The sequence below is a fragment of the Hipposideros armiger genome, unplaced genomic scaffold (genome assembly GCF_001890085.2).
Source record: "Hipposideros armiger isolate ML-2016 unplaced genomic scaffold, ASM189008v1 scaffold_59, whole genome shotgun sequence".
NCBI lineage: Eukaryota > Metazoa > Chordata > Mammalia > Chiroptera > Hipposideridae > Hipposideros > Hipposideros armiger.
Window position 1 is genome coordinate 2,249,531 of NW_017731409.1, and position 26,780 is coordinate 2,276,310.

The 26,780-nt window shown below is 44.1% G+C and overlaps 1 protein-coding gene across 1 annotated transcript in view; it reads left to right on the plus strand.

The window, feature by feature from the left end:
- ZFYVE26 (zinc finger FYVE-type containing 26) overlaps positions 1–26,780 on the plus strand; it is a 61,540-nt gene that overhangs the window by 28,371 nt on the left and 6,389 nt on the right. The window contains 17 exon segments of the mRNA XM_019641274.1: positions 944–1,048; positions 2,585–2,707; positions 3,100–3,276; positions 4,646–4,892; positions 5,570–5,668; positions 9,685–9,857; positions 10,902–11,038; positions 12,958–12,989; positions 13,669–13,805; positions 14,741–14,961; positions 17,541–17,688; positions 17,953–18,162; positions 19,070–19,288; positions 23,161–23,358; positions 24,465–24,664; positions 26,055–26,196; positions 26,484–26,543. Of these exon segments, the coding sequence (XP_019496819.1) occupies positions 944–1,048; positions 2,585–2,707; positions 3,100–3,276; positions 4,646–4,892; positions 5,570–5,668; positions 9,685–9,857; positions 10,902–11,038; positions 12,958–12,989; positions 13,669–13,805; positions 14,741–14,961; positions 17,541–17,688; positions 17,953–18,162; positions 19,070–19,288; positions 23,161–23,358; positions 24,465–24,664; positions 26,055–26,196; positions 26,484–26,543 (2,628 nt within the window).

Here is a 26,780-nt window from a genome sequence, read left to right on the forward strand (position 1 = left end):
CTCTGCACCTGGCTTCTGTTCTTAGATTAACAGCAAGGAAGGCTCCTATCTGGTCCCTGTTTTACCTACTCCTGTAACTATAAATACATATGCATCAAACAAGGATTGAAAAATTAAAACTGGGTGATGCATTACAGTCCACAAAGCCTTTTCACATATGTATTTGAGCTTTGTGTATGTTGTACGTCTGTTATGTCTTTTGTTGTTGTTCTTCAAGAGTTTTTACAGAGCTTAGTCTCTATTATGTCTTTTTGAAAGATTGTTTTAAATTTCAGCTGAACTTTAAGAGCCATTTTGAAAGGATGCATGAACGCAACAATTTCAAAAGTGAAAGATTCTTGCAGGATATGTGTTATATTCAAGATCACGTGGCTCAGGGAGACAGATTAGGTGGTACAGCTATATAACAAGTATAAAATACATGCTAACCTTTCCATGTGTACTTGGAACTGAACAGAGCTCAGAGCCCCTCCAGGGAAAGGCCGGTGAAAATGGCAGGTGAAAAAGATTTTCTTTCCTCTGTTGCTCAGTAGTTTTCATGCAGAGCTAAATGCTGCATGTAAGGTGATCCCACAGAGCATTCAAGCCAGAATATCTTGGGTAGAGTTTTGAGATGGAGGAGCATAGGATAAATGACCCCAGAAGAGTGAACAAACCAGCTGTGAAGTGCAGAAGCCTCTGAGAATTGTCCTCAGAAGTGGAAGTACCCAATCCTGGCCTCCACTCCGCCTTTGTTCCCTGATTATGCTCCCCGGTAGTTTCACTCACCTCTCCAAACAACCTTTGCCTCATTTACTCTAATTCCTCCTCTCTCCTGGCAAGTTCTGAGAGCCAGACTTTGGGACAGAGACCTAGGGATGGGCCATCTCGGGAAACTCCAGTGACTTGTTCACGGAGGAAGAAGCTGCATTGTGGTTTGATAGCTTTTCCTGTCTTTCCTTAGATTCTAGGTTTGCAGGCTACCCCAGTGTGGAGTGACTGGCAGACCCTGAGGGACTGTTGTGTTGACGACCCATCAACTGTCATGAACATGATTCTAGAAGCAAAGGTACCATTTTCCTGGGTGGTATTTCCCTTCCTCCTCTTTTCACAGTTACAACTCCTCAGCTGGTTGTGTAGACCCCCTTACATGTATCAATGTCCACATTTTTTTTAAGTATATCACATTCTTTTTGTAATGTGTGTGTGTATGAGTGTGAGAGAAATTTACCAATATACAGAGAAGTGTAGAGAATAACAGTTGATGCTTTTGTACCATCACCCTTGTGTTCATACATGAGATTTTCTACACTGTATATACTAGGTATAGAATGTATATCTAGCAGTAGAATTGCTATGTCATCGGGCATGAACATCTAACCTTCGCTAAGATATTACCAATTTCTCTTCAAAGCCATTGCCCCAGCTATACCCACTCACCGTTCCTATTGCTGCATATCTTTACCCACTTTTAGTTTTGTCCAACTTTTTACTTTTTGCTAATAGGACGATATCTCATTTTAATTTTCATTTCCATGATGAGTAACGACCTTGAATATCTTTCCATGTGTTTGTTGGACATTTGAATGCTACATAGAATTTTATCTGCCTTTTAAGAAGCAGATACACCATAGTTCAAAATGTAGACATACTCATTCAGATGTTTAGTCATCCAAGAAACATTTATCGAATGCCTGTTATTTGCCAGGCACTGTGATACATGGTAGTCAGACAAAAATAATTAAGCTTAGTCCTTGCCCTTGAGCAGCTCCCATTTTGGGAAAGGTGGGGGCGATGTGAGACACATCCGTAGGTGATTATTCTATATCAAGTGACAGAAATAATCCCAGATTATAGTGGGAGCACTGGCAGGGCACCGAATGTGGTCTGAGAAACAAGGAAGCATCCTGAAGAAGGCGGCACCAGGCAGGGTTGTGGGGAGACATTTCCAGCGCCACTGTATTAGAATACTTGGACAAAGACCTAGTAATTCTATTATCTGAAACTTTAATCCGGAGTTCACAAATTGAGGGTGGGAAAGAAACAAGAGAGAGTATGGGTAGAATCCAACTCTCAATGTTTGTTTGGTCCATGCAGTAGTGGTCTGCAGAATTTTTATTTTTATGTTGATTTCATTGCCAATCTTTTAAAATAGGGAAATTTTTTAATTTAAAACATTAAAAAATTTTTTGAAGTCTAGTAACACTGGACCTGCACAGTCTTATGGCCACAATCAAAGCTGAGCAGGGATTGTCTCCTCTGGACAGTATTCTCAGTCGTCCCCACTTCCTTTGTAGCTCCCAGGGTTGACATCAAGTGTCGGTTGCTATATGTCATCTGCTTTTCTTTTTTATAGTAGAGCTAAGAGGAAAATCATATCATTAACATTCAGCCTTCTTCAATCACTGTCATAACTTACCTTGCCACTCTATTCCTTTGAGTTTATGATCCCACTCTAATCCCATAGTGAATTTCCTATCAGCACTCACCAAATTTTCCTGGAGCTTTAGCAGACTCAAGACTGCTGAGAAAAATCAGGCAAAAGCTGGATGACTGACAAGGCCAGTCATCTGAAGGGGTTGAAAGTGTGTGTGTTTCCTTCCAGGAGTACGGGCTGTGTGAAGAGTGGGGCTGCCTGTACCCCATTCCGAGGGAAGATTTAATCAGCCTGCATCAAAAGCATCTTCTTCATCTTCTAGAAGGAGGAGATCATGAAAAGGCTCTGCAAGTAAGCCTCCAACTCTTCCCATGTTCCTTTTGGGGAAAGACAGGGAGGTTAGTCAAATCTGATGGTTTTGTTCCCACTGAATCCCATGCAGATGTCCACAATCTCCGATCTGCCCCTTTGTGTCCTCCAGGAGCTGGGTAGATAGTCTGAATCTTGAGCAGAAGGCACCTGTCCCTGCAGTAGGTGCCGAAGGGACAGATGGGTCCAGGATTCAGCTAAACTCTGGTCCTGTGAAAGTCATCATTTCTTAGCTATGGGGGTGGTGAAAAATGGAGTACAGAAAAGGGGTTAGTCCAAAAATGAATAAATATTTCATTCTCAAACAAAACAAAGCTGAACTAAAAGTTCCTCTACAAGCCTCACCTCCCTCCTCTACCCTTCCCCTGCAACAGCTCCTGCGAAGAATTTCTGACCCTTCCATGTGCCTTGAGGTCACAGAGCAATCCCTCGACCAGCACCCTAGCTTGGCCACTTCTCACTTCTTGGCCAACTACCTCACCACCCACTTCTATGGAAAGCTGACTGCTGTCCGACACTGTGAAATCCAGGCACTATACATGGGATCCAAGGTAAGGAGGAAAAGCAGGTATGGAGACAGCATGCCTGATGCTGGCCCAGCTCCCACTTCCGAACTTTCCTGCCCGTGGCTCTTTTCCAGGCACCTGCCATCCTTATCCTGTGATGTATAAAATCCTTGCCCTATCACCACACCATATCCTAGTTGAGTCTCTTAGGACTTGTCAATCTCTTACTGCCCCGCCTCCTAAGTGAATTCTATCTGGTCCTATTAAGTTTTCTTTATGCTTTTCCTGACACCTAGTATATCAGTGCTTCTGACCATGTAAAATCCAAAATCACCTGGACTTTAAACATACCAGGTGACCTCCACCCCAGATTAATTAAAACCATCTCTTGGGACAGGGCCTGGCTATTTTCAAAGGGATTCTGATGTGGGGATTTAAACTACTGTTTGTCAAAGGGTTAATTGTCTAGGTAATAAGATGAGGTTATAGGCCTTTGATGTGTAACCTTTACACTAATAGAAAAAAATTATAAGCCAGAAAAAGTAATCCAGTGAGTGAGGGTTTGGGGAGAGACAGGGCCCTCTGACAGTCTTCTAATAATTCTGATTGGCAGTCAAATATACTGCCCCACAAATAGAATGATTGCTGGAAGAGCCATGAATATCACCACTAACTCACTTGCTAAGAGTTGAACTATGTAAAATGTTCCTAAAGAAGATACACCCTTTTTGTTTTCTTTTTGAGGCACTATACCTAAATGGGGGACTCCTTGAAAATTGGCAATGAACAGAGCCAATGAACATATTTCTAGCCTAGTGATAATAACCTCTAGGAGGAGTTTAGAGTCATCTTTTACCTATAGAACACTGGAGGTGCCAGGTTTAGGCAGTCCACTGATATCACCTTATACTGCTCATTCTAATAAACCTCCAAATGGACAGAATGGTGGCTTTAAGAGTCAGGCAGAACTCAGCCATGCCTGGAGGGCCAGGGGTCAGCAGCCTACCACCTGTGGGCCAAATCCAGTCCTCAGCCTGCTTTGGAAATCAAGGTTGATTAGAACACAGGTGCGTCCATTCCTTTACGTATTAGCCATGGCTGCTTTCCCAGTACATGAGCTGAGTTGAGTAGTTTGCAACAGAGACTTTATGGCCCATAAAGCCTAAAATATTTAGTATCTGACCCTTTACTATGAAAGTTTGCTGACTCTTCCCCTAGGTGTAGGTACTTGGAGTGTACTTCTTGATTTAGATAGGCATCCAGCCTTGCTTCCTAAAGGATCAAGACTCAGATTCAGTAGTTAGCCATGTGCCTTTTGGTCCCTGACACCCTTCCCCTTCCAAGTAAGCATCTTGGCTTTCTCCTGAAGTTCATGTACTATTTTCTTTACTCTGTGGATCTGCCCCACAAACAGGTTCTGCTGACCCTGCCTGAGCAACACCGGGCTAGCTATTCCCACTTGTCCTCTAACCCCTTGCTCATGCTGGAGCAGCTGCTCATGAACATGAAGGTAGATTGGGCCACTGTGGCCGTGCAGACCCTGCACCAGCTGCTGGCCGGCCAGGAGATCACATTCACCATGGACGAGGTCGACGCACTGCTTTCCAGATATGCAGGAAAAGCCCTGGACTTCCTGTACCCTCTGAGGGAAAAGCGATCAGGTAACTGCCAACACCCTAGATGGGAGTTCCTCCATGGAGGAACAAGTACCATGCTGCATCCTTAATTAGTTTTAATTTCTCTTTTATTATTTTGAGAGAGAGAGTGGGAGAGATCTTGGTCTTGGAGGAAATATCAAGCTAACCAGAATTGAAGCGTGGTAGATAACCACCATATGCTTAATAACATCGAGTCTGGGCCACAGACATGCTGGAGGGGGTCTCTGTGTGGCCTTGGTGCAGTGGCTCTTAAGTGCCATCGTTTTGTGTTAAGAATATGCTTAATTTCCAGGGTCCCGTCAGATATCACCAGTACATGAGCTGACTCAGACTCTTTGAGAATGAAGAAACAAATGAATAGGGACTGACGTTCCCAGCCAGCTGCTTTTTCTTCCTCCCTACCTTCCAGGGGCATCACCTTCCCCTTCCCTCTGGGCGTTTTTAGATTGATTTTTTAAAATCCTAGCATCTACTTTTTTTCTCATGGGCCTTTATAAACATACTTTGTTTTTTGAGAAATTTAAGAAACATTCCTACTATTAATGACCTCTGCTACTCTTTTCATACCTAGTACAATCATGGAAGGACAACCAGTGAAACCAACAGGGCTTTCAACTAAATGCCTAGCACTGTGAGTGCTTATGGGAGAACGATATTCTGACCGCATTTTCTCTCTCCAGATTCTGTGACTCACCTCCAGGAAATTGGCAGTCAGGCTTCAGACCTCGAGACCTTGCCTAGATCACCATCAGCAGAGTTCTCTTCTGTCGCCGTTCCTGGTAAGAACAGGTTCTGAGAGTTACCCATTTGCTCAATCTTACCTTATTATGACTTTCAGATCCTTTTGCCCCTTTCCAGTTACTGTTCTCACTGCTCTTCTTGGTTCGTTCTGCTTTGTATACCCCAGAAAAATTCAACACACAGTTGATTCTTGTTATTCATGGTAGTAGTATATCTATAAAGTCACCACAAACACTGAATTAGCTGAACCATTGCTCCTAGGGAAAATATACATGTAGATAGATAGATAGATAGATAGATAAACATAGACTGTAATCTTAAATTGAAAATAATCAATCCTAGTAGACTCTATTTTACTTACTTTATAAAAGAGATAAAGAGGTTCAGAAGTGTTAAGTGACTTGCCTGAGGCCTCCCCACTGTTGAGTGCCAGAGTTGGGATTCAGACCGTGTCTGACCAGCCCCAGAGCTTCTTGCCCTGCACTGCACTGCTCCCCGCCATCTCCACCCTCTGGTCATCTGTGTGTGAGAGCCGAAATAAGGACGCCCGTTCAACCTCAGCTGAGAACCTACTGTCAGGCAACTTAAATTATTAAATTAGTAAACACACCACTCTGTGCACGTCTGTGGAAGCACTGTAAAAGTTGATTTAGAGGTTACAAATAAATTTTAGCAAGTAAGCGAATTCACAAATACTGAATCTGCTAATAAGGGGGATCGACTGTATTTAGTGCTCATATTTATTCTGCCCATATGCTGCACTTAATTGCTTATGTCTGTCACCCACACGAGGTACAAGCTCCTTGAGGACCTCAGCCATGTGTTTGTCGCCTCTTTTCACAATGTCTCCTCTCCCTCAGCTTCCAGCCCCCTGCAAAATGACCTACATGCAGAAGTGCAGCAAGTGTTTGTTTGCCAGCAGTTAGGGGAGCAGGATTCTGGGGAGAGATCTACTGGGCGTTGCTAAGAGTCACTATGTTTTCAGTTCTCTTTTTTTGTGACCTGCCAAGATTGCTCGGTGAGGTGACAATAAATCTCCTTAGATATCATAAAGCAAAGACTGTGGCATTTCATGGCTATTCTTTAAGAATTAGTCATGGACCGGCCGAGTGGCTCAGTTGGTTAAGAGCTCGCTCAAGGGTTTGAGCTCTGAGCAACAGCAGTTCGAGTCTGGCCTGAGCTGAGCTGCCGCTGAGCTGCCAAGAGGTGGCAGGATGGCTCAGCTAAAAAATAATAATAATAATAAATAAATAAATAAATAAATATTTTTAAAAAAAATTAGTCATGATAACCATCAGACCTTATGGGGACGCTCAGACTTACAGGCATTTGAGCAGCTTCATGCATCTGGACAAGGCAGCCTGAGCAGGTTTGGTTTCTTTTTTTAGCCTTTAATTGTGGAAAATTTCCAAGACACAAAAGTAGAGAGAATAGTGTAATGAAGTCTCGCATACCCATTACCTGGCTACAGTAATTACAAGGTATGATCAAAACACATGGTGAATGTTTAAATAAAAATTTAAAAATTATTATAGTAAAAGGCACATTGCCATGAATTTCCCTCAAAATACCCCCCTCATTTGAACACACTTATCCCATCATTCTTGCCACTTTCTAAAGCAGTTCTGGAAGTCCTCTTTCGTGAGTGTCTTTCTTTAGACACTCTTTAGACAGAGGAGTCTTGGCCTCCTTGATGTCCTGAATCATTTTGACTTTGGAGAAGAGCCAAAAGTCACACAGTGCCAGATCCGGTGAATAAGGTGATTGAAGACACATCGTAATGTTTTTATTCGACAGAAATTACCATACCAGAAGTGATGTGTGACACAGAGCATTGTCATGATGGAGGATGATTTACAGCACACTTTGTTATTATTATTTTTTTTTAAAGATTTTATTGGGGAATTGGGGGAGGGAACAGCACTGGGGAATCGGGGAAGGGGAACACACAGGTTGCTTTCCTTTTGTTCTTCAGTCTAGTTATGGAGGACGTCGCTGCACTGGCCCATGTTGGTACTATGATAATTGCACTCTTCCCAGGTGAGGCAAATTGGTCACCGGCCATTGGACAGCCACTCACGGCAGGTCACGCCCGCTGCCGGCTGCTCACACTGGCTGCCGGCCACTCACAGTAGCTCACGGCAGCTGCACTGCAGCCTATGCTGTCGCCAGCAACTCACGGCAGCCCAGCTCCAGATCAAGCTGTTGTTCACCATCTTAGCTATAGCGAGTGCAGCATCACTGGCCCGTGTGGGATTCGAACCGGCGGCCCTGCTGCTCAGAGCTCACAGTCTTAAGCCAACTCTTAACCAACCAAGCCACTCTGCCAGCCCTACAGCACACTTTAAATCACACCTTTTCTCAACCATAGCTCACACCTGACTGACTGCACCAAACAAATTGAAACTTGTCACACACAGTTACTAAAGCTCGAAACACCTGTTTCCTGTAATGAAGAGTCCTGCTGTTCCATTGGATGGCACTCGGCAGCAGCATTCACCATATTTTTTTATCTCATCAAAAAGTCACCATGTCACACATCGCTTCTGGTATAGCAATTTCTGTAAAAAACATGGTGTGTCCTCATCCACCTTATTCACTGGATCTGGCACCGTGTGGCTTCTGGCTCTTCCCCAAAGTCAAAATGACCATGAAAGGTAAACATTTTGCATTGCTTCAGGACACTGAGGCAGCCACAACAGCGCAACCAAAGACACGAAAGAGGACTTCCAGAACTGCTTCAGAAAGTGGCAAGAAGGATGGGATAAGTGTGTTCAAAACAAGGGGGAATATTTTGAGGGGGATTAATAGCAATGTGTCTTTACTGTAACAATTCTTTTTTTATCTAAACATTCACCGTATTGTTTGATCACACCTCGTATCATCTCATGATGACCATTCTTTTTTTTTTTTTAATATTTTTATTGGGGAATTGGGGGAATGGGAACGGACAAGTTGCTATCATTTCGTTCTTCAGTCTAGTTGTGGAGGACCTTGCTTCACTGGCCCAAGTTGGCACCATCATTGTGCTCCTCCCAGGTGAGGCAGATCAGTCGCCGGCTTCTGGACCACTGCTCACTGCGGCTGCTGGCCGCTCACACTGGCTGCTGGCTACACACGGCAGCCCATGGCAACCCACTGCAGCAGGGGCTGCAGCCTACGCCATCGCCGCGACTCACAGCAGCCCAGCTCCAGGTTGAGCTGTTGTTCAGCATCTTAGCTGTGGAGGGCAGCGTCACTGGCCCTCACATGTGGGATCCGAACCAGGGCCCTCTGGCATCCCAAGCCAGCTCTTAACTAACGCGCCACTCGGCCGGCCCTCATGATGACCATTCTTGTTTCATCTAGATCCCTGTCCTTCTACTGGATTATTTTGAAGCAAATCCTAGATAGCAGATCATTTCATTTATAAATATATCAGTATATATCTCTAAAAGGTAAAGACATTTCTAAAACAAGACCATAACATCAATTATCATACTTACAAACAAATGAACGATTCCTTATTATTATCAACTATCCAGTCACCATTCAAATTTCCCGTTTTCTTATAAATATTTTTTTAGGATTGGCTTTTCTAGACTGAAGATCTAAATAATGTCCACATATGACTTTTGGCTGAACTATCTCTCAAATCTCTTTTAATCAGTAGGTTCCCTACCTCTTTTTTTTTCCCCCTATCTCTTTTTTATTTGTGGAGGAAACTAGGTCATTTGTCCTTTAGAGTGTCCCATGGGCTGGATTTTGCTGAGAGCTCCCCTGGGTCTCCATCCCCTCTTTTTCCAGTATACCGGCAGGTAGATCTAGTAGTTTGATTTGATTCAGACTTAATATTTTTTGGTAAGTATATCTCATAGGTAGTTGTGTGCCTCCTGTCAGGAGACACACAATATGCAGTTGTCTCCCTTTTTCTGATGCAGTCAGCCATTAATATTCATTAACTGGATCTGTTATTTCAGTAGGGGTTTGTAAAGTGGTGAAATTCTAATTCTTTCATCCCTTCTTCACTTATGAGCTGAACTATTGATCACCTTTTACTCTGACTTCTGGCTAGGACTCCCAGGTGTCTCCACTGTACATTCCCCCAGTCCAAAGGAGAGAAGTGTCCCACAGAGTGAGCCCCCACTGGAGTTTGTGCCCCCTGTGACACCCCCTGCCAGGCACCAGTGGGTACCAGATGAGAGTGAGAGCATCTGCATGGTATGCTGCAGGGAGCGCTTCACCATGGTAAGCATTGTCAGTCTCCAGCTTTATCTGCAGGAGTAATTAAAGGAAAACTCATGCTCACGAGACTGAGTATATAGTCACTTTGTGTCCCCAAGAGGTTATTGGTATTTTCAGAAGAACTACCAAATCTAAGACTTTGGGTTTTTCTTTGACCTGACCAGAATGTATTTTCTGGATTCATACTGGCAGTAGATGCCCTCAAGTAGCCTAAGATTCTAAAATCTTTGCCTTTCTCATGAAGAAGCAAAAAAGAGGCAGGCTGATATATTAGGAGGGGCCACCAAACATCAGGAGATCTTGTTCCTGGCTCCCCTGTCTTTCCCAATAAGACATGTGACCTGTTAGTGGTTATATGTGCTGGCTCTGGAGACAGAAGACTTGGGTTCTAATCCCAGCTCTGTTTTTTATTAGCAATGTGACTAGTAACTTTTTCCATCTCGGATGCTCACTTGTAAACTAGTGATGATATATTACTTGTCTCATGACTATGATAACAGATGTTACCACACTTAACACAGCACCTGACTGGTATATTAGCTCAGTGCTGATGAAAACAGTGATGATGTAATTTCTCTGTGTCTGTTTCCTCCTCATCTATAAGAGAAGTGTAATATGTCTATCAACCTCTTATAACAAAATGAGGCAGTACTTTGAAATATTTTGAAAAAAGAACATGTTCTCATCATCATCAATACCATGTAGAAATTTGTTTTGCATTGGCTGAGAAAGTCACTTCTTCCCCACTGTTTGTTGCTGTGTCTTCACAGGTGGCCTCCACAGTCAGGTAGAACTTGTCAAGAGCTACTGTAAAACTGTCCATAACGTGGGCACCTTTGCTCATCAGCTGAGACATATCTCTTAATCTCAGCTTCTTGAAGGCAAGGATTAGTGTGTTCTTTCTCAGTAGCGGCCCAAGCATCTGCTGCTTTTAATAAGTCACAAAGGCCAATACCAGGGATAAATGGGCTAACAGTTATACTCACAGTTCCTGCAATGTCACCTTGTCTTATCCCCCTTCCTTCTCTTCCCGATGACACTCCTCAGTTTAACAGACGTCATCATTGTCGCCGCTGCGGCCGGCTAGTGTGCAGTTCCTGCTCCACTAAGAAAATGGTTGTGGAAGGCTACAGAGAGAATCCAACTCGCGTGTGTGACCAGTGCTATAGTTACTTCAACAAAGAGTGAGTGTCCTCCCGTGAGTCAGCTGCTATTACTGAGCATTGCACCCTCCCCAGGTCCTTACACTCACGGGGACAGCATCTCCAATTTGGAACCATTACAAAAAGTTTTAACATTCACACTGAAATGCCATTCCCGCTACGGTAACATGTTTGACCTTGATCAAAGAAATTTCTAAGAAAAGAAGTAGGGGTGAGAGGAAGCCAAGCTCAAGGCTCTTACATGAGATTCTCTCTGAGATCAGGACCTTTGGTCCTTCAACCCATCCACTAACTGAGGTCATTGATCTTAGTTGGCCAACATTCTCACCTGTTTTTCAGCCACTCTTGCTCCAGTTGGTCTCAGCTGAACTCACAGGGACATGTTCAGAACTACTGGATGTTTGGACGTCATTTTAATCAGCTCTAATCTAGCTCATCATCCTGGCTTTTTATCCACAAGTAGAAGAGCCTTTTCACTAATCCTATACTTTCCTACACACAGTTCACCTGGTTACAAATTTCAGAAACTGCTCATACCTCTGGCAAGACAGATCAGGACTATGTGCTGACTCATTGTTGCTGAATTTTTTCCCACTACTTCTAGTAGCAAAGGAGGGCGAAACTAAGACTCAAAGCATATGAGTCAAAGCAATTATCCAAAAGCAAAATTACTTTAAATTCTTCATGTTTTACTTACAGACTTAAATAGATTTTACATTCTCCTCAATAGTGTAATAGCGTTTTTGTGTCTGTTTTAAAATGAACATTTTTTTGTCCTAATTTACCATGATGATTGGAATTTTACCGATCATCTTATTGGAAGGAAGCCACACCATACTTCTACTATAGTTTCTGTGACCCTGGCATACCATTGCCTCCCACAGGTGGGGACGGGGGAATTACCCATCTACTATACTGCTGAGATTTGAAATGAGCAGTTAGTATTGATGGGGATTCTTTCACTCAGCAATCACTCAGCAATAATCACTTGGCTCTCAAGGAGCCCCCATTTTAGTTGGGAGATAGCCAACAAACAGACCACAAAGTCATTGGATAAGGAGGTCAGGAGGGTTTCCTAGAGGTATGGCACCTGGTCTGAGCCTTAGAGGATGATAAGTTAGTAGGAAAAGAAGATTAAACAGAAGCGGGAGGAACAACTACAAAGGTAAGAGTCGGAGAAAGTATGGGTCATTTGAGGAAGTGTAGGCAGATGATGGGCTAAGGTTCCAGCCAGTGTTCCTTGGACTTAGAGGCTGGCAGCTGAGCCAGAAGGACTTAGGCAATGGCAGAAAGTCTCGGATTGGGGTTGACCAGCAGGCTTCTCATGCAGGTTATGACTTAGGTCTCAGGACTTGGGCTCTAGCTTACGACATCAGGACTTAGAGCGTCGTGGTGCCAATCGAAGTTGACCATAGCCAGTGGCAGAGCGAGGAGAACTTTTATAGGTTGAGCACAGGTCATGGTGTCAGGAGATGGTCTCAAGAGGTAGCCAAGCCCAGTTACAAGGGGCTTTGTTTACTGAACTGCAAATGTGGAATATTTTTACCTTGAAGAGCTACTGCACAATTTTAAGCAGAAGCATAATGTGACCGCATTTGCATTCTTGAAAGCTTGCTTTAGCTACAAAGTGCAGATTAGGTTGACAGAATCAAGGAGACCAAGTGGGAAACTATTGCAAAGGCTCTAGCAGTAAATGATGAGGCCCCTCTCTGAGGCAAAGATAAAGAGAGAAATGGGGACATTTAAAGAGGTATTTAGGACATGGAATGGACATTAAATGGTGACTGATTAACAAGTGAAGGAGAGTAAAGAGTTTTGAGAAATTCCCTGATATGTCACTTGGGTAACAGAGTAAATGTCAGTGCTACACATCAAGCTCAAAGCAAAGAGGAGGAGGAGGAGAGGGTCGGGCATTTCATTTTTTCCCTCTCTGTTTCCAGTGCGCCGGAGGAGAATCCGGGACAACCAGAAGGTGAGGCTGAATCACATTTTCTGTGACTCTTTGTTTATATGCTCAAGTTGGCATTTCCTTCAGTATCAGTTACAACTGATATCCCTCATGGCAATTCAGTCCAACTTGTTGGCCAAAGAAAATTCTTGACATTTCTATCAAGCCATTTTCCTTAAAATTTATCATCAAATTAACCCAGCATACTGGCCCATTAGCTTCCACCATTGAGAAGGCCAGCAACCAAAGAATTTGGTCCTTAACTTTTAGTAGGTTTTTCTATTCTGTTCTGCTCTTTTTCATTCTATTTTTTAGTTTATTTTTACCCCTAGGTTCCCTTTCACTATCATCCTACCTCCCAATGCTACCTCCTTCCCCCTCGGCAATCACTGTTAATACTTTGGCCTATATCCTTCCACAGCAGGTTAGTTTTAGAGTAGCGAGTGGCTCAGCCCTCCATTTGAGAAGCATGTACCTTCAGGGTTGTATGACAAACACTGTAACACTCATCCCAGGTCTTCCCTGGGGAAGAAAGTTTGAGTTGCTTTAATGATGTCTCCTAAAGGAAATAAAAAGGAGCAAGGAGAGAAAAAGGGCACTCAGATAGCAAGGATCTGCCTGCAGCTCACACCAGCTCACTGGACTGGGCGAGACTGGGGCGGCTGGCCAGTGACTGACACATGAATGGCATTTCTCTTCTCAGCATCGGACAGCTCCAAGAATGAAAGCCCTCCATACTCAGCTGTGGTGAGAGTCCCCAAAGCAGCTGAGGTGGAATGGATTTTAGACCTGGATGAGGAAGAAAATGAGCTGGTGCGGAATGAATTTTACTATGAGCAGGTAATAATCATAAAAGTCAATGACCATTTGAGTTTCTTTATGATGTGTAGTAGTGTAATAGAATGGCAGGAAATGCAACGATAGATGAGCACAGCCTGGCCTTCACTTGCTTATGGTGTAGTAACATGGGAGCTAAGCCACATAAACCAGGGAAGGCAGACAATGAGGAGCAGCTTAGGAAATGCACAAGAGGAGATCAGGACAGGCTTCGTGGAACAGGTAGCATTTAAGATGAGCCTTGGAAGAGTGGTAGGAGTTTGACAAGCAGAAATTTGGGGGTTGTGAGGGGAATGAGGATGGGGAAGGACAAAGGGTGCAAAACTAAAACACCTGAGCAAAAGCACAGTGTCAAATTGCAGAGTGTGAATGGGAACTGGAAAAGGTTTAATTTGGGGGGATAGAGTGTTAGTAGGGAGGTTGTATAAGGTAGGATTGAAATGAGCTATTTATGTTTAGGGACCTGAATTCAGTAAGGAATGTTTGCTTGGTAGGCATCAGGGACTATGAAAGGCTTTGGAATGTGCTTTTGGAATATTAATTTAGCAGCAGTGTATCCAGTGGCTTGAAGCAGAGACTTCTCCAGGTGATCAGCCAAGCAAGGTGACTGTCATAGTCTAAGCCAGCAACATGGAGGACCTGTGTTAGTGGGACAGTAGACTGGAAAAAGGAGGGACAGGTGGATGTAGATAAAAAGTAGTAACACATGGACACAGCTTCCCTCTTCCTAATAACGTGACAAAACCTAGCAGCCTGAGCTTTGATGGTGCTACTTTGAGCATCTGAAACTTGTTTGGTTCCACTTCTGCTTTGCTGTGGAATTTTGGCTCCTTCCTCTCGTGTTTTCCAAGCTTTGTGAAGTAGGAAGACTAATTCCCGCCATCCCACTGCCTTTGGTCCGTGAGCTCACTGTGTTTCTCTTCCTCCCCACCGGCCAGGCCCCCAGCGCCTCCCTGTGCATCGCCATCATGAACCTGCATCGCGACAGCACTGCCTGTGGCCACCAGCTGATTGAACACTGCTGCAGGCTGTCCCAGGGCCTCACCAACCCAGAGGTGGATGCAGGACTGCTTACAGACATCATGAAGCAGCTGCTCTTCAGCGCCAAGATGATGTTTGTCAAGGCCGGCCGGAGCCAGGACCTGGCTCTTTGTGACAGGTAAATGAGAATGAGTCCCTGTTCCTGTGCATGGCACTCATTTCCATCCAGCTGCTTTTCTGACCCCACTATGAGTTTTCACCTCCCCGTCCTCTCCAACAAGATATGCTGAAATGTTTGCATCTCAGGTTGACGTTGTAATGCTGTTACCAGATCACAAATGGTCTTCCTCATGCTACCTTCCCTGAGTGGGTCCTCAAAGCACAGTGTTCTCCAGCTACACCTGGTCAGAAAGAAAGTAAAGACTCTGGTTAATCTGTAATTAAAATCAATTTAGGGGAGCACCTTTCATCTCTGTGAAACTTGCTGGTTTTTAAAGAACTGTCTTCCCTGGATGTCCAATGCTTATTAGCCTGGACCAAAACTGTACCCTAATCTTGATCAAATTCAGACTGTGACCTCAGGGAGTTCTGGAGACCAGCTCTATAAATTATGTTGGAGACTGGCATATCCCTGTGTCACAGGTAGGAACCTGAGTCATAAAGTAGAAGTCTCTTTAGAGAAGGTCTGATCAGGCCTCAGGTCCCTGCACAACTTGCTCTGCCTCCATTCATTAACTTAATGAAAACTCCCAATTCCTACCCTATGCACCCAGATGTGTGACTCATGTGTGCTCCCAGCACTCAGTCCTTGCTGGATTTGGGTGTAGAGAGCGTAATTTTCTTTGAAGTATAAGTACCTCAGGCACTTGCTCAGAGTACTTGCCTATAAACTCATCAGACAGCAGAGAGCACAGTGAATCTCACCTTTCCCACGTCTGAGCTCTGTAACCTTGGACAACTCTGTTAACCACTCTGGGCCTCAATTTCCTCCACTATAAAACAGGAACGATAATAATACCTCATAGCGCTGTTATGAGGATAAAATGAGAGTACCCATGTAAAGAGCTAAGAACTGAGCCTGTGTACTCCAAAAATGTTAGTTTTCTTCTTTTTATTAACAAAAACCAGAAGGTTGAGAAAGACAGAAGGTGGCAGGACAGAAAGTGGAAGGAAATATAAAGGAGTTAATTTCACTCTTTTATATCAAGAGGCAACATCAGATTCTACATCATTTTTCAGGTTTATAAATGAAGAAATAGGTATAGCGTGTGTTAAGTAAAGTTTTCAAAACAACCATGAAAAGAACCAGAAATCTACCAATTTTCTAGAAATGGATGAGACGAGGGGAAAAGAACAGAAACCCCTCTATTTAGCAAAAGGTAGAATTTAAGGCAAAAATAAAAATATGTCTCAAATATCAGTAATGTAAATGAGACAAAGTTTTATTAAAAGAAAAAGACACTGAGATTGGGTGAGGGGATGTGGAACAAATTTAACATCAAGACCTACGCTTCCTTCAAAACCTAATATCGATGGAGGAAACACTGCTTGAGGCTGAAGCAGCAGAAATGAAGGGAGTCCTTTCTTCAGCAGGATTCTCACCCACCCCGGGCGACTTGGGCTTCAGCAGTGGCTTCAAATGACACACTCTGTCTTCCCCACCCTGGATTCAGATATATACACCCTAGAGAATCCCTGCCTTTGTGTCTGCTTGCTGATGGCGGTGGATTCATCTCTCGTGTGTGTTTGCACTTCCGCTTTGCAGAGAATTTTTCTACTGTTTTTATCTCATGTTTCCTTCTGATAGACATTTAAATAAATAAATAAGGAAATGTTTAAAAACAAAGCTCACATCACCTATTACACGTGTACAATACGTTATGATACCGAATTTGCTTTTACACACTATACTCTCCTGCCCCATCCCTACTTGCTTGAGAATCACTGATATCCTGAATCCCTTTTCAGGGAAATTAGTGGACAAGTCAGGACCCGCAGGGGTTTTTTTCTAGAATTATGATATAAGATTTAAGAACCTTGAGCGTAGGCCTGTTTCAGGCAGCACGAGGCAGAATGATCCCGCTCTCCGGGCTCTCGGTCATTATAAGGCTTTTGCAATCATCAGGTGTCAAGAATAGATCAAAGGTGGCAGCCCTAGTAGGCTGTAATGCGAGTCCACCCTTAGCTCAGGGTGAGGATGTCAAGTCAGGAGACGAGAGTCCAAGTGAGGGACCAGGACGCCCCTGCGCAGCAGCACCTGCAGGGCACGGTGGTGACGTGCCCTCTGCACTGACCAGGAGTGCTGGCCGTCGATTCAAGCTCTCTCCCATTCAAGCAGGGCTCAAAAGGACCAAAAAGCAAACAGGTAACTTGTGAGCCTCCAACCTTTAACGTAAAGGCTTTGCCTCAAATAGAAGACCTGAGTGGCTCTACTCCAAGTATTACTATCTAACATTGAATGAGTACCTACCAATTTCCAGACACTATCCTAAGCCCTTTTACTTGGGTTATTTCCTTTTTGTATTCATTTTACAGATGAGTAAATTGAGGCAAAGAAAGGTTAACTAACTTTCCCGAGATCATAGAACTGCTAAGTGATGGCGTTGGAATTTAGAGAGCCTTCTCTCATAGTGTCTGTGTGCCTCTCAATGCTCATTATCACATTTCACATTGGAAATGAAATAGAAAACCTGTAAGCAGCAACTATTCTTAGTAAGACTGTGGAGCCTCATTGCCTTGCCCTTTTCCTCCCTGTAGCTACATCAGCAAGGTAGACGTTCTGAATATTTTAGTTGCTGCTGCCTATCGCCACGTGCCATCTCTGGATCAGATCTTGCAGCCAGCCGCAGTAACCAGGCTAAGGAACCAGCTTCTGGAAGCTGAGTACTACCAACTAGGCGTTGAGGTGAGACAAAGAAAAAGCTGACTTCTGCTTCACTCTAATGAGTTGCCTTTGCCTGGCCTTGCAAACAGGTATTGTCATCTCTCAGTTGTCTTGGCAATTGGGAAGTGTCTAGGGCATGACCAGTTTGCCATTGTGGAAGTAATAGCAAGTGAGTGGTGGGGGTCTGGGGGGAGGTGATTGGCAAAAAGGGAATAGAATAGGTCTTAGGGACTCTCAGGCCTTGATGTAGAGACCTGTCACTAAAAGGAGCGATTTTTCCTGCAGGTCTCCACAAAGACTGGGCTTGATACCAGTGGCGCGTGGCACGCTTGGGGCATGGCCTGCCTCAAAGCCGGGAACCTCACTGCTGCACGGGAGAAGTTCAGCCGCTGTCTGAAGCCCCCTTTTGACCTCAATCAGCTGAGTCATGGCTCAAGACTGGTACAGGATGTGGTTGAATATCTCGAGTCCACAGTGAAGCCACTCCTATCCTTGGTAAGAGCACAGCAGATGGAGGGTCAGCTCAGGATGGGAGGCCTAGGAGCAGTAATGACCTGATGAAAGGACTATCTCCCATTCAGCGACAGTGGCAGTCCAGGCTCAGAGCTGCCAGGATTGGATTTTGTTCTTTCCATTATACGTAGTTAGAAAAATAATTGCATATGGTTAGATAAGAAATAGACTCAATGTTTTGTTGTTTTTTTTAAAGATTTTATTGGGGAATTCGGGAAGGGGAACAGACAAGTTGCTGTTCTTTTGTTCTTCAGTCTAGTTGTAGAGAACGTCACTTCACTGGCCCATGTCGGTGTTATCATTGTGCTCTTCCCGGGTGAGGCAGTCGCTTGCCGGCCATTGGACGGCCATTCACAGTGGCTCATGACAGCTCACACTGGCTGCCAGCCACTCACGGTAGCTTATGGCAGCCCACTGCAGCAGCGGCTGCAGCCTGTGCCATCAACGGCGACTCTCAGCAGCCCAGCTCCAGGTCAAGCTGTTGTTCACCATCTTAGCTGTAGAGGGAGCAGCATCACTTACCCTCATGTGGGATCCGAACCGGGGCCCTGCTGCTCAGAGCTGGCGTCCCAAGCCAACTCTTAACCAATGCGCCACTTGGCCGGCCCGAGTCAATATTTTTTTAAACAAGCTATAGAAAGCTATTTTTTAAACGATGAAAATCACATATAATCTCCTACCCAGACTTACGTAGTATTTAGATTTTGGTGAATGTTCTATTATGTTTTTGAATGAAATTGGTGTCATAATGTATAGAATGTTCTATCCTGACTGTTTTTCTATCCTTAAAACTATATAATGAGCATTTTTCTACATTGTTAAATATTCTTTGAAAACAGTAGTTTCAAAGAGTTCCATTTTTCCTTCCCATTCTCTCCTTTCCTTTCAGCAAGATGATGATTACTTGGCCACCTTGAAAGAGCTGGAAGCTACCCTTCGGACCCAGAGCCTCTCTCTGGAGGTGATTCCTGAAGGGAAGATCATGAACAACACCTACTACCAAGAATGCCTCTTCTACCTGCATAATTATAGTACCAACCTGGCCATCATCAGCTTCTATGTGAGGCACAGCTGCCTGCGGGAAGCCCTGCTGCACCTCCTCAACAAGGTGGGCCATGCACACACAGCTCTCAAAGGTCACCACCTGCGTTGCCCACCAAGGGTGGCCCTCAGCTCTAAGGGCGGTGATGATGCCCTTAAACGTCACCCAGTGTGGAGCTATGAGATCACCTCTGGCAGAGTCAGTTCAAATGGAAACTTCTGTCTACACAAGTCATGATTTGATGAGTGTGCAACAAGTCTTTAACCTGGATCTCAAATTGCCCAATGACAGATTTCATCCCTTTTTCCAAATCATACAGCAGAATCAAACAGTGGTTGAGAGCATGATCTCTGGAATAAGATGTTTGGTGTAAGTGAGGTGACCTTGGGCCAATTGCTTACTTAGCCTGTCTCTGCTTCCACATTCCTCCCACCTACCCTGGGACTGTATCCCACTGCTGACCCAACTGTTCGTCCATTCTGAGTTGTTACCACAAGACCCAGGAAGCACCCATGGTACAAATCTTATATTTGGTCCCCAGATAGCTCATGGAAGGAGAGTATGCTCTCCTTTTTTACCCTCTGGCACCCTCTGCCCTCCTCCCACAGGAGGCAAAGTCACCACTGAGGTGCATTATTTCTTTGGAGTCGTTGTTAGGCAACCTCAGGACTCCATTTCACCATGACCCTTGGGCATTCCCTTTTTTATCTGATGGTTACGTGAAAACTTTATAAGGAATTGGCTGATTTATACCAAATTTCATATAAAATTAAAAGATCTCAAGGTATACTTTAATTTCAGTCTGCCTCCCTCATTCAAAATGGCAGCCAATGGAAGTTTGCAAATAGACTTATCTTGTAGGATTGCTCCAAGTGAAGTCAATAGTTCACAGTGTCATAATAACCATACCCATACAGGAGGGCAAAAGGGAAAAGTTTTCACTGCTGCCTTAGCTACTAACTGTGCCTTAGCTACTCACAGCATCACAAGGATAATGTGAAAGTTAGATTATTTGGAGTTTAATTGCTAACTTTTACTTTTCCTCAGTTTCCAAATGAGTTTTGAAGTAAATCTGCTCCTCCCAAGCACAAATTGAGAATGGAAATCACCCAGTTCTGTTTATTCTAACTAATGACTAGTCCAGAAAGTTAAGCTGCTTACTTACTTATCTTATAAGCTGACGACAGCGCTATCCCTGCTTTACATTTGGCAGAGCTAGAATACAAAAGCCTTCTTTTTATCTCCTGTAATCACAATTACACTTCAACTGAAATATCGTGCCTTAATTCTCAAACAGGTAGGGAGCAACAGAAAAAAAGAAGAAAAAAAAAATCATGAAAACTATGCCAATGCCTATCGCATGGAATATGTTGTGTCTCTAGCATATTCCCTATCCTTTCACCCCTTTACCTAGCACTCTGTTCCAGGGTGAGCTTCCTAGAACATAAATGCATGTTATTTATGTTATTCATCATTCATGCTATTTCCCCCTCTAAAAGGCCTTCAGTGGATCCCCATGGCCACAGGATGAAGTCCAAATGCCTCGGCGTGCGTGCAGGACCCACAGGATCAGGCTCCCTTAGTTTTCCAGTTTATTTTCACCACAAATCCTACCAAACTCTACATTCCAGACTTACCAAATTACTTAAATTTCCTGATTCTCATGTGCTTTCTTACCTCTATGAGCCTGCATGTGTTGTTTTCCCTACGTAGAATGCCCTGTTCCTCCTTGCTTTCTTGGAAAACTCTTGTTTACCCTTTCAGACCCCCTCTATTGAGTGTTCACAGAACATGCAAGCAATGTTAATCACCTCTTCCTGGATGCCACCATTATACCTAGGACATAGTCTGTTATTGCATGTATCCCACTGGATTGCGACTATTGTTTATGGTTTTGTCTTCCCATCCGGACTGAGAAGGCCTATATTTTACTAATCGGTGTCTTCAAGCACCTGACCTAGTGCCAGTTATGAATGAATGAGTGGATCGCTGAATGGGTGAAATGGAGGTTCTTAAGAAAGACACCTTTCCTATGGAGCTGTGCACCTGCTTCTTAAAGTCTGGCCCACAACATTTAGGTTAGGTCTGGGGTTCTCGTTTAGAAATAGCCAGAATCAGGAAAGGAGTGCCCAACCCACTGTGGATGTTCTCAGAGCTCAGATCCTTTCCACTTGTAAACAGCTCGTGCCCAGTGCTCCTAGGCCAGCATGACTCTACTACCATGAGTTTATAGCCATCCTTTACTCTGCTAATCTAAAATCGAAATGCCAAAATGATTTTTCTTTTCTATGACAATGGAATAGGGGTTTATAACTCAAGGTCTCTGAACCTCAGATGAGCTTCAGAATTAGGATATGTGTGCACTTTCCTGAGGAATTCCATAATGTTTATCATTTATTCTTTCATCTAAGAAATATTTATTAAATAGCCAAGGACTATTCTCAACACTAAAGATACAGCAGTGAAAAAAGCAGACAAAAATATCTGCCCTCATAAAACTTACAGTAAAGAGACAGACAATAAATCAGGTAAATAAAATATATAGTGTAGGGAATGAGTAATAATAAGAAAAATAAAGTGGGGTCGGGGGAAGGGGTGGCTTGTGCAATTTTAGACAGGATGCCCAGGGAAGACGACATCAGAGTAAAGGCCTAAAGGAGGTAGTAGTGAGCCCTGCAGATTGTGGAGGAAGCACACAGTCCAGGCAGAGAGAGTAGCAAGTACAAAAGTCAGGGCGGCTGTAGCAGTTGCGCGGGGCACAGGTGGTAGCAGATGAGGTCAGAAAGACAGCAGGAGCCAGATTATGTAGCGCCTAGTGGACATTGTGAGGACTTGGGCTTTGCACTAAGTGACAGAGAAAACCGTAGGAAGATTTTGAGCAGAGGAATAATGTGACGTTTTACAGAATTACTCAGGTTAAATTGGTGGCATTAGACAATAAAGGCAGGAGTGGAAAACAGGAGACCAGAGAGGAGGCAATTGCAATAATCCAAGTAAGTGGCTTGGCCAGGGTAGTACCGTGAAGGTGGTGAGAAGGGGTCAGACATACAGGTCCTGTATGTGTTTTGATAGTACAGCCAGTAGAATTTGCTGATGAATTTGATGTTGGGGTGTGAGGGAGAGAGAGATGACTGAGCTTTTTGACCTGAACCAGTAAAAGAACAAAATTGCCATCTGAGAACGGGAAGACTGCAGAAAGAGCATATTTAGAAGGAACAATCATGAGCAGTTTTAAATGTAGTAGGCTCACGAGGTACCCCAAAGGACATATTGAATAGATGATTGGATGTCAGATGGATATACAGTTCTGGAGTTCAGAAGGGGTGATCAGGCTAGAAATAGGGATTTAGGCAGTCAGCAAATAGTATTTAAAGCAATGAGTCTACCTGAAATCACCAAAAGTGATTATGGATAGAAGAGAGAACAGGTTCCTCCTAAGGCCTGGGGAACCTAGGAGAATCAGCAAAGGAGATTGCAAAGCAGTAGCTGGAAAAGTAAAAGAAAACCTGGAGAGGGTGATGTCCTGGAGCCAAATAAAATATTTCAAGGAGGAGGAAGCCATCGGCTGTATCAAAAGCTATTGATAGATTAGGTGGAAAACAAGAACCAAGAATTAACTTTTAGATTTAATATTGTAGAGATCATTGGTGACCAAAGGGGCAGTTTCAATGGAGTTGTGGGTGTGACAGCTACATAGGGTTCAAGAGAAAAGAAAAGGCACAGGACATAAATAGGAAACAACGGGTATAGGTAACTCTGACAAGGATCTTTATGTAAAGGGAAAGAGAGAGTGGAACAATCACGACAGTGGGCACCTGTGACACGCAAAAGGTTAAGAAGCACCACCTAGGAGGATGCTGAAGGAAATTCAGAATGGACGCCAGACACAGTGAGACCCAAGCTCAAGACTTCTGACTTTCTGCTTTGTCCTGCTCTAGGAGAGTCCCCCAGAAGTCTTCATAGAAGGCATTTTCCAGCCAAGCTATAAAAGTGGAAAGCTACACATTTTGGAAAACTTACTAGAATCCATTGATCCAACCTTGGAGAGCTGGGGAGAATACTTGCTTGCTGCCTGCCAGCATTTACAGAAGAAGAACCACTACCACATTCTGTACGAGCTGCAGCAGTTTATGAAGGTAAGCACGGCCCCAGGCTCCTCCTGTCTCTGTCGCTGACGCCTTGCCATGTGCAAAATGAAGGAGCAAGACTGTTGTTTGGCCCTGGCCTTGCTACTTGGCTAATGCTAGAGCGAATCCATGTTGCTACCTAGCATTGTTAAGTAATATTAGGATTTCTAACCTCATCCTAAAGAGGCAAACTTTAATCTTGTCAGTAATGGCATTCTTCAGAATTCAAGAAATGTAAAGGTGAAAAAGAGGTAGGTGCTGGGCCGGCCGAGTGGCGCGCTGGTTAACAATTGGTTTGGGATACCATCTCTGAGCAGCAGGGCCTCGGTTCGGATCCCACATGAGGGCCAGTGACGCTGCCCTCTACAGCTAAGATGGTGAGCAACAGCTCGACCTGGAGCTGGGCTGCCGTGAGTTGCAGGCAATGGCGTAGGCTACAGTGGGGCTGGCCGGCAGTGGGCGTGAGGTTTCGTGAGCCACCATGAGTGGCCATCCAATGTCCAGCGAGCAACTGCCTCACCTGGGAAGAGCGCAATGATCATGCCAACATGGGCCAGTGAAGCGACGTCCTCCACAACTAGACTGAAGAACAGAAGGACAGCAACTTGTCTGTTCCCCTCACCCAATTTCCCAATAAAATCTTTAAAAAAAAAAGGTAGACAGTAGTTTCAAGATAAACATGAGTCATGAATGCAGACTTCACAAAGAATAATGGAGAAACAAGTGTTTTTAGAAAAGATGAATGAAGGGAGAGAGAACAAATTTCTTCCAATCCATCTGAGGGTTGCCAGTACTAAATCACAGAGAAATGGAATTAGTCAGTGCCAAATAAGAGGGAAGCCAAGAGGAACAGAGAATAAGAAGTATCCTTTTTAAGATCTCTTCTGTGGTGGAATAATGTTCTACCCAGGAGCTCAGCCAGTCAGTTCACTGTAGGATCTCTTGGGCCTGGAGTGACTGATACAAAGTAACACTACAGCTGGGATGGGTGATGGGTGATGGGAATGGGTGCTGGCAACCCTGCTGGTGGGTGGGAATCAGATCAGAATGCCCCTCACAACCCCACCCTCCAATATCCCTGACCTTTGGCCTGAACTTTAGTCTCTCTCTTGTAGGACCAAGTCCGGGCTGCCATGACCTGTATTCGGTTCTTCAGTCACAAAGCAAAAACATATACGGAACTGGGAGAGAAGCTCTCCTGGCTGCTCAAGGCCAAGGACCACCTGAAGACCTACCTCCAGGAAACCTCCCGCGGCTCCAGAAAGAAGAAAACCACCTTCTTCCGGAAGAAGATGACTGCAGCTGATGTATCAAGGTAGCTCGGGGTTCGGGGAACAGGTAGGGTGGTGCAGCAAGGCTAGAGCTGAGTGTCTGTCGGTGATGAAGCTGCTCTTGCCCATCCCTAAACCCCTGGTGTGTGGGGAGGGCGGGGAACCACACATCTAAAAGGAATGTTTCCTTATTACTCAGCCATAAAAAAGAATGAAGTCTTATCGTGTGACAACATGGATGGACCTAGCGGGTATGATGCTGAGTGAAATAAGTCAGACATAAAACAGAGAAAGACAGATACCATACGCTCTCACTTACATATGGAATCCAAAGAACAGAATAAATGAACAAACAAAACGAACAAACTCATAGATACAGAGAACAAACCTGATGGTTGCCAGATAGGAGGGTCGTTGGGGGACTGGATGAAAAAGGTGAAGAAATGAAGAATGACAAATTGGCAGTTATAAATTAGTCACAGAGATGTGAAAGTACAGCACAGGGAATATAGTCAATATATTGTAATAACTATGTATAGTGCCAGGTGGGTACTAGACTAGCCAGGATCACTTCATAAATTTATATATAAATGTCTAACCACTATGCTATACACCTGAAACCAATATAAAATAATATTGCATGTCAAGTGTAATTGAAAAATTAAAAAAGTTTTTTGAACACTCACTGAATAAATAAGTAAATAAATAAATAAGGAATTATTCCACAACAGTGTCTAGTACAAGGTTGGAAAGCCTACAGAGGAGCTAGTAGAAGAGGAGAGTGGGGGGGTGGGGGGGCAGTGGAATCACGTGTTATAATCACACTAAGCTCCGAATCCTTTACAGAAGAGGTCCTTCGCAATCTGGCCCCTGCCTGTGTCTTCATCTTATCTCCCAGCTCCTCGCTTCTTGCTTGCTGAGCATCAGTCACACTGGCCTCCCAGGGCTCCTCAACATACCAAGTCTCTCCCTTCTCTCAGCCTTTGTGCTCGCTGATCCCTCTGCTTAGAACACAGCACTTAAAGCAAATGCCCACCACTAGCATTTATTGCCTTCGTAGACCCAGTCTCTGGATATTTCTGTGTTTGTTCATTACTCATCTCTCCTCCGCCTCTGAACCCTGAGGGTAGAGTTCATGCCTCTCTTGACCTCTGTTGTTAGCAGCACATAGATGCTCTTTAAAAAGTGATTCAAGGACTGGACCTCAACCAGTTCCACAAAGCCCTTAACTATTGTGAGTCGATACAAGGCAAAAACCACCCATTTTTGTCTTGTCATAACTGCTCAGAGGGTATTTCGATCTCTTTTCCTTCCACATCATTTCTTCTGCCTTTTCCATTGCCATCTTGTTATGATTTCCCAGTCACCCAGCCCTAGTCCTGTCATTCCTGAAGCCCCTCCTGAGGCTAGACCATGCGTCTCCTATCACCATAGGCACATGAACACACTTCAACTGCAGATGGAAGTGACTAGGTTCTTACATCGGTGTGAAAGTGCTGGGACCTCGCAAATCACCACCTTGCCTCTGCCAACCCTGTTTGGAAATAACCACATGAAAATGGATGTTGCCTGCAAGGTACGTACGATGTTTCAGACCTCCAGCAGGCTGTTCTTCTCTTTCAGAACACTTCCCACAGTTGTAATCATCTAGTTATTATTTCAGTTGTTTGTTTGATGCCTGCCTCCCCACTAGAATGTCAGCCACAGAAGGCTGGAGAGCAAGTCCATTTTGATTACCCTAGTACCTGGCACTGAGTAGAGTCTCAACAAATATTTGTTGAATAAATGGGGGCTCTCATTTTTAATTAAGGGGCTACTCCATTAATTATTGTTTCACTAACCACATTTCCCTCTCCTTTTCAGGTCATGCTAGGAGGGAAAAATATAGAAGATGGTTTTGGAATTGCATTCCGTGTTCTGCAGGTATGACTTGAATTGCTCTAGATTATGCTGAGGGCATTAGCGCCTGACCACAGTCGCATGAGAGAGAATTCTTCAGAAAATTTTTATCCTAAGAAAAGCAGGATGTACATGTATTTTAAGGATGAAATCAAGGAGGTGGCTATTTCACAACTGGGTCAAATTCAAGACTCCAGGGTACTTTGCCCAAAGCCAAGTAACCAATGACCATTCATCAAAAGCTATCACGTAAGTTCCTGA